The following is a 7397-nucleotide window of genomic DNA, read 5'->3' as shown; positions in this document are numbered from 1 at the left end:
TATATCACGAGAGTAATTATTATAAAATCATATTATGGGCTGATTTAATGTGGTTTTATGAATTCAACACCCATAAAACTTGTGATACATACCACTGATTTTGGTCAAACCACTTGTGATGTGTTCATGGTCATCTAGACTATATATCACAAAACAGTAATTATTAAAAAAATCATATTATGGGCTGATTTAATGTGGTTTAATGAATTCAACACCCATAAAACTTGTGATACATAACACTGATTTTGGTCAAACCACTTGTGATGTGTTCATGGTCATCTAGACTATATATCACAAAACAGTAATTATTAAAAAAATCATATTATGGGCTGATTTAATGTGGTTTAATGAATTCAACACCCATAAAACTTGTGATACATAACACCGATTTTTTTCAAACCACTTGTGATGTGTTCATGGTCATCCAGACTATATACAGGGCTGCACATAATTATTTTGGTCTGGTGCTCAGAGGAGACCCTGGATATGTGACTTGGGCCTCCAAAAACGCGGTGACCCGTCTCGCCGGATCGATAAAAGAGGGATGCAGGAATAAGTTATAGGCAAAACGATATTTATTCACTTATAAAGATGAATGGCTCAATATAGTCTTTTACAAAGTTAATTTATTTCAATAATTCAACTAGAATATGGTGTAAAAGTTAATTTATTTCAATAATCCAACTAGAATATGGTGTAAAAGTTAACTTATTTCAATAATTCAACTAGAATTTGGTGTAAAAGTTAACTTATTTCAATAATTCAACTAGAATATGGTGTAAAAGTTAACTTATTTCAATAATTCAACTAGAATATGGTGTAAAAGTTAATTTATTTCAATAATTCAACTAGAATATGGTGTAAAAGTTAATCTATTTCAATAATTCAACTTAAAAGGTGAAACTAATATATTACCTATTCTTATTACATGCAAAGCAAGATATGTTGAACCTTTATTTGTTATAATTTTGATGATGGAATTGTTTATTGATTTCATAAAATATTCTCTAATTTATTTTTTATTTGGGGTTTTAATAAACTGTGAGCCATAATCAGAGCAGCGTCTTGCTGCTGCAGGTAACTGCTGCACGCAGTGACGGACGCTGGCTGATTTATGGTTCCGCGTTGCATCAACGCAGAGCTTACGGGGTAGGATACGCGGGACCGCGAACGTACGGTGCGCGTCGCCGCGTAACAACATCATGCAGCCACTTCTCGGCGAAGACACGTTTTCTGTTTCTATCCACGGGTAGTGGTTTAGTTTGGCGTCTCTTTGTAGTTGGTGGTGGTGGAACGCCAAAATAATTACTTAATGGCGCTTGCTTCTTGGACATTTTGACTAGACGTGACGGGGTTTGTTCAGTAAAGCTTATCCTTAACTCTCTTCCTCACCGCTGCAACGAGTATGGGAGGGGGAGTAAGGACGCGCTGTGATTGGCCAGTACTAACTTTGAGTGGCGGTTCTGGGGAAAAGCTCTCGCAATAGATGTTTTAATATTAGTATTCTGGTCTGGCCACAACCAATAATATGAGCCCCAGCTGTTGGTACGCAAAAGCGCTTCGCAGCACTAGATTGACAGCGCATTGAGGATTTTGACGGCGCATGCGCTCTGGCGGCCCACTTATGTGCAGCCCTGACTATATATCACAAGACGGTAATTATTAAAAAAAAAAAAAAATCATACTATGGGCTGATTAATCCATACCACTGATAAATCAGTGGTATGTATCAAGTTTTATGGGTGTTGAATTCATAAAACCACATTAAATCAGCCCATAATATGATTTTATAATAATTACTCTCTTGTGATATATAGTCTAGAATGACCATGAACGCATCACAAGCAATGTGACCAAAATCGGTGGTATGTATCACAAGTTAAATGGATGTCTTTGAATGTCGAATATCCAATATCCATTATCAAACCAATTCAGCCGCGGTCTTTTTTTCCCCGTTCAAGCGTCAAACAAACCCAAACGCTCCCCAGACTGGCCGTCATTGATACCTACCTTGAACTCCACTGGCAAAGCTGACAAACACCTGCCCCGATCCTTTTGTACCTCACACTCACGCGGGATTATTCTCAGGTGCACCAGGTGAGCAATCACGTGGGTGACGTAATCACTGGCAGCGTCTCCTTTTTTTTTTGTCTTCTTTATTGAACACAATAAAACAACATACAGGACTGTCTCAGAAAATTCGAATATTGTGATAAAGTTCTTTATTTTCTGTAATGCAATTAAATAAACAAAAATGTCCTACATTCTGGATTCATTACAAATCAACTGAAATATTGCAAGCCTTTTATTATTTTAATATTGCTGATTATGGTTTACAGTTTAAGATTAAGATTCCCAGAATATTCTAATTTTTTGAGATAGGATATTTGAGTTTTCTTAAGCTGTAAACCATGATCAGCAATATTAAAATAATAAAAGGCTTGCAATATTTCAGTTGATTTGTAATTAATCCAGAATGTATGACATTTTTGCATTACAGAAAATAAAGGACTTTATCACAATATTTTAATTTTCTGAGACAGTCCTGTAGAACAGTAATTAAACATCTTCTCGTAAGGATGATAGTAGTAAACATAAGATGAGATGGTGTCAAATATAGAGCTATATAGAAAAACAATTAACTATATATTGAAATAAAAGACAAACAGGGGTTTTTATAAAGTGCAAACTATAAAATGATAACAGTAAACAAAAGTGCCAAAAAGAGGAGCATGGACTTATGCATGCATCAAAAAAGCAGAAAATAAGATATATCATCACAAATCGTTTTAGCCATTTTGTTGGAGTCTATTTTTCTTAGGGATAAGAAGATTCATTCATCTTCTCCCGCTTGTCCGTTGCCGGGTCGCAGGGGCAGCAGCCTCAGCAGAGATGCCCAGACTTCCCTCACCCCAGACACTTCCTCCAGCTCTTCCGGGGGGAGTCCGAGGCGTTCCCAGGCCAGCCGAGAGACATAGTCATAGACCCCGGGATAAGAAGAATAATTTAAAAACCAATCATAGGAGGGTATGCTATTCCTCCACTTACTACACTGAATATGATATTTACCCATAAGTATAACTATATTTATTATGTCAGATACATTCGACTTCAAGTTATCTATATAGAAAAAAATATGAGAGATATCAAAGACTGGTATGTCCTCTATTCTAAGTAGTAACCAGTTTCTTAATTCTAACCAGAAGACACAGGAAAAACATATGAATGGCAGCGTCTAAAGGCTGATTTATGGTACCGCGTTACTTCAACGCAGAGCCTACGGCGTAGGGTCTGCGTCGATATAACGCAGAACTATAAACACGGCCAGTTTTCCCTCAGATATCACGGTGTACAGATATGGAACTCCAAATCTCACATTATCAAAAGCTCTGCTTCTCTAGAGATTTTTAAAAGAAATGTACAATCTCCTCCACTCAGACACTTTGTCAATATTAGAAAAACTGCTGATCGGTTCACAAGAGGTGCAGCAAGAGGAGATTGTATTATTCCACTCAGAAAAAAGTGCTTTCAGTCAGTCTACATTCTCTGTTAAAGCTGCACAAGAATGGAACTCCATCCCTGCAACTATCAGAGAACTGGACACATACAGTTTATTTAGAGCTCATTTGAAGAAATGGTTGATTAATACTCAGCTCTGTCAGCACTAAAACTTAAAACTTAATTGCACCTTTTTGTATTTCTGTACTTTTGTACTTTTCTGTACTTTCTGTATCTTTTCTGTACTGTACTACATCTGTCCAGGGACTACAGATGAAAAATAGCCTCTTGGCTAACTCTGGCACATTTACAGCAATGTTTTATTGATGTGCATTGTCCCTGTCAAATAAACCAATAAATAAATAAATTTAATAAAATTTAATTCACATTTAAAAAAAGTTTTCTTTGTTTTTTTTGTTTGTTTTTGTTTATTTTTTGTGTGTTGATGATCTGTAATTATGTAGTCTAACCTTCTTTGTTTTTTGTTTATAGTCTTCGTCTTGTGTTTTTGTTTTTGATTTTTTGTAATTACTGTTTTACTTCCTAAATTGAGGGGAGGTCCGCTGCATAAGCCTGTTGGCTTTTTGACCTCTCCTGTCACATTTGTTTTACTATTTTGATTGCAAGTGTCACTTTTATTATGTGCAAACTAATCAAATAAAAAAATAAAAATGAATTAAAAAAACTATATTTCAGGATCTGAAGGGGGATCTGAACAGTGGCGTCAATTCAGTCAAAGCTAAGGTATGGCAAGGTTACGAGTCACAGAACTTAACTAGAGTATCAATCAACACGTCCAGCAAATACTCATCACACTCATCACATCAAGAAAATTGGAACTTTTTCAAATGCAGTCTCGCTCACTGCAAAAACTCAAAATCTTACCAGGAATATTTGTTTTATTTCTAGTTAAAATGTCTCATTTTTAGTCAAAAAATCTCATTACACTTAAAACAAGAGTCATTACCAGAAAAATAACTTGTTATTTGACAATTTTCACCTGTTTCAAGTAAATTTTCACTTGAAATAAGTAGAAAAATCTGCCAGTGGGACAAGATTTATCTTCTCATTACAAGCAAAACAATCTTGTTCCACTGGCAGATTGTTCTACTTATTTTAAGTGAAAATCTACTTGAAGCAGGTAAAAATGGTTGTTTTTGAGTCTTGTCTTAAATGTAATTAGATTTTTTTTGACTAAAAATTAGACATTTTAACTAGAAATAAGACAAATATTCTTGTTAAGATTTTCAGTTTTTGCAGTGTAGTTGTAGTTATTATAACTAGGGAAATCGATCATGTTGTTCTGATTTTCATTTGTAGTTATTCTATATGTATTAAGTAATAGAATAATCAATACAAAGAGACACAGAGTAATTCCATAAATGTATTTAAAAAAACAAACATTTACATTTAACCCTTGAAGCCAAGGTGTGGCGGCTGCCATACCTTGCCATACCCAATTGACGCCCCTGGATCTGAAGGACGCGTCTCCATGGCAGCGTGCAGCCGCGTTGCCATAGCAACGCGGACGCGAAGTATCCCCGAAGCCCCCGCCGTGATGGAGAGACCCCGCTACTTCACCCCCGCCGAGGTGGCCGCCCACGTCTACCTGGGCGACCTGTGGGTCTCGTTCCTGGGGAAGGTGGTCGACCTGAGCGCCCTGACGGGCCGGCCTGAAGGTGACGCGCTGCTGCTGCCCATCCTGGACGCTGCAGGGACGGACATCAGCCACTGGTTCGACCCCACGACCAGAGATGTCCGCAGGTACGTGGACCCCCTGACCAGCTGCGAGGGCTACTACACCCCCCAGGGGCGGTTCCTCAACGTCCCCCCCCCAGGGCCTCGGTCTGACTGGGACACCCCCCTGGACCCCCCCTGGTGGAGGGACCCGGCCCTGCAGGTGGGGCTGCTGACGGCCAAGAGCCGCTGGATCGAGCTGGTCAACACGCTGACGCTGCAGAGGACACGCCTGCAGGTATTTATTTATTTATTTGGTTAAGTACGCTGACGACACAGTGTCAGCCAGAGGTGTCAAAAGTATTCACATTCATTACTCAGGTAGAAGTATAGATACTAGAGTTTAAAATACTCCTGTAGAAGTTGAAGTATCAACTCAAGTTTTTTACTCAAGTAAAAGTATAAAAGTACTGGTTTCAAAACTACTTAAAGTATAAAAGTAAAAGTAATGTAAGCGAGAAAAAAGCCATTAAGGACAAAAGCCATTGAAAATGAATGTATCTTAGTATAATGCAAATATATAAAAGAACCATATATGTGTACTATTGAGCATTAACATGTGTTTCAGAGAGCAGGAGATATGATGACTAGTTGCCTATAAGTATTGTAATGGTGCAAAAAGTCAAACTTCAGAGGCATGTTATCATTTATCCTAACCTTTATTGGAATGTACATCCAAGTTTAGTTGCAGGAATCTGAGGGAACGGATGTAAGAACAAAACTGGACAAGAACATCTGAAACAACCACAACCAAATTCACTCTATCCGGATGGAGCAATTTAACTGGATCGTTTTTTTTAAAGGCTGAAATGAAATAGAGTAATGAGGCTGTTTTTAAAATGTAAGGAGTAAAAAGTACAGATAATTGCGTGAAAATGTAAGGAGTAAAAGTAAAAAGTCGTCTGAAAAATAATTACTCCAGTGAAGTATAGATAACCAAAATTTCTACTTAAGTAAGGTAACAAAGTATTTGTACTTTATTACTTGACACCTCTGCTGTCAGGCCCCTCACAACATCACGGACCCGTTCTTCAGGAGTTCGTAGAGTGGTGTGACAGCTCCAAATTGGAACTAAACACCAGCAAGACCAAAGAGATGGTGGTGACCTTCTCCAGCAGACAGAGGGATCTGGCTGCTGCAGTCACCACCACCATCCACGGGAAGCCAGTGGAGGTAGTCGTGTAGTACAAATACCTGGGCACCATCTTTGACAACTTCCTGAAATTCTCCGCTAACACAGAGGAGATTCTCAGGAAGTGTCACCAACGGCTGTACCTCCTCAGGAAACTCAACTCCTTTAGAGTCAGCACACACATCATGATGACTTTCTACTATGCCTTCCTGGAAAGCATCATGACCTTCCCCATGACCTGCTGGTTCCACTCGCTCAGCACCCAGAACAGGAACAGACTGCAGAGCACTGCATCATTATACTCTAAAATCATCGGCCTGCCGGTCAGAACAGGTTTTTAACCAACAGGCCCTCAGCCAGGCAGCTAAAATCATTAATGACCCCTCCCACATACTTCACCCCGCATTTCAGTGGCTCCCCTCCAGGCGGCGCCTCCGCTGCATCGCCTGCAGGACTGAGAGGAGGAGAGCCACTTTTGTCCCTAAAGCTACTCTGCTTTATAACTCCAACTGCTAAACACCATCCCCCACATCCACAGACACCCCCCCATACATTCACTGTCGACACTTTATATTTATACCACTACAGTCACTCTATTTTACATGTTTTGATATTTTTATATTTTATATATTCTTTGTTTGTACATACGATACATGCCTTATTTATCTGCTTTTTATTTTATTTTATTATTTTATTCGGTACTTTCAACGTCATGCTGCTTAGTTGTTTTTGCAATTGCCCCTTGGGGATAAATAAAGTTTTTCTGAATCTGAATCTGCAGGTGTGCTCGGAGGACACCCTGGACCAGATCCTGCTGCGGTACCAGCGCTACAACAGCAACGCCTACGGCTACACCTGGAGGTACAGGGAGGCCGTCCTGGACATGAGCAAGACCCTGAGTGACAACGGCGTTGCCGACGACGACGAGGAGCTGGACCAGCTGAGGATGGACCGGTACATCCCCGCGATCCTGCTGCACTTCAACGAGGACTTCAACGATGACCTCACCGAGGGATGACCTCACTGAGGG

The 7397-nt window shown here is 39.4% G+C and overlaps 1 protein-coding gene across 1 annotated transcript; it reads left to right on the top strand.

Moving 5' to 3' along the window:
• Nucleotides 1-5056: 5056 nt before the first annotated feature.
• On the top strand, nt 5057-7385 carry LOC133458651 (cytochrome b5 domain-containing protein 1). Its single transcript, XM_061738797.1, has 2 exons — nt 5057-5473; nt 7149-7385. Exons 1-2 carry the CDS (start codon nt 5057-5059, stop codon nt 7383-7385), a joined length of 654 nt encoding a protein of 217 aa, XP_061594781.1.
• The last annotated feature ends 12 nt before the right edge of the window (nt 7386-7397 follow it).

Source organism: Cololabis saira, chromosome 13, assembly GCF_033807715.1.
Source record: "Cololabis saira isolate AMF1-May2022 chromosome 13, fColSai1.1, whole genome shotgun sequence".
Taxonomy (NCBI): domain Eukaryota; kingdom Metazoa; phylum Chordata; class Actinopteri; order Beloniformes; family Belonidae; genus Cololabis; species Cololabis saira.
The sequence above is the reverse complement of the archived record's forward strand: the minus strand, read 5'-3'. Positions and strand labels throughout refer to the sequence as shown.

What these genes read in the sequence shown, in the direction of transcription:
- LOC133458651 (XM_061738797.1), top strand. Translation starts at nt 5,057, where the DNA reads ATGGAGAGACCCCGCTACTTCACCCCCGCCGAGGTGGCCGCCCACGTC. An exon ending in TGCAGAGGACACGCCTGCAG is followed by an intron (nt 5,474 to 7,148) that starts GTATTTATTTAT and finishes CTGAATCTGCAG; the next exon opens with GTGTGCTCGGAGGACACCCT.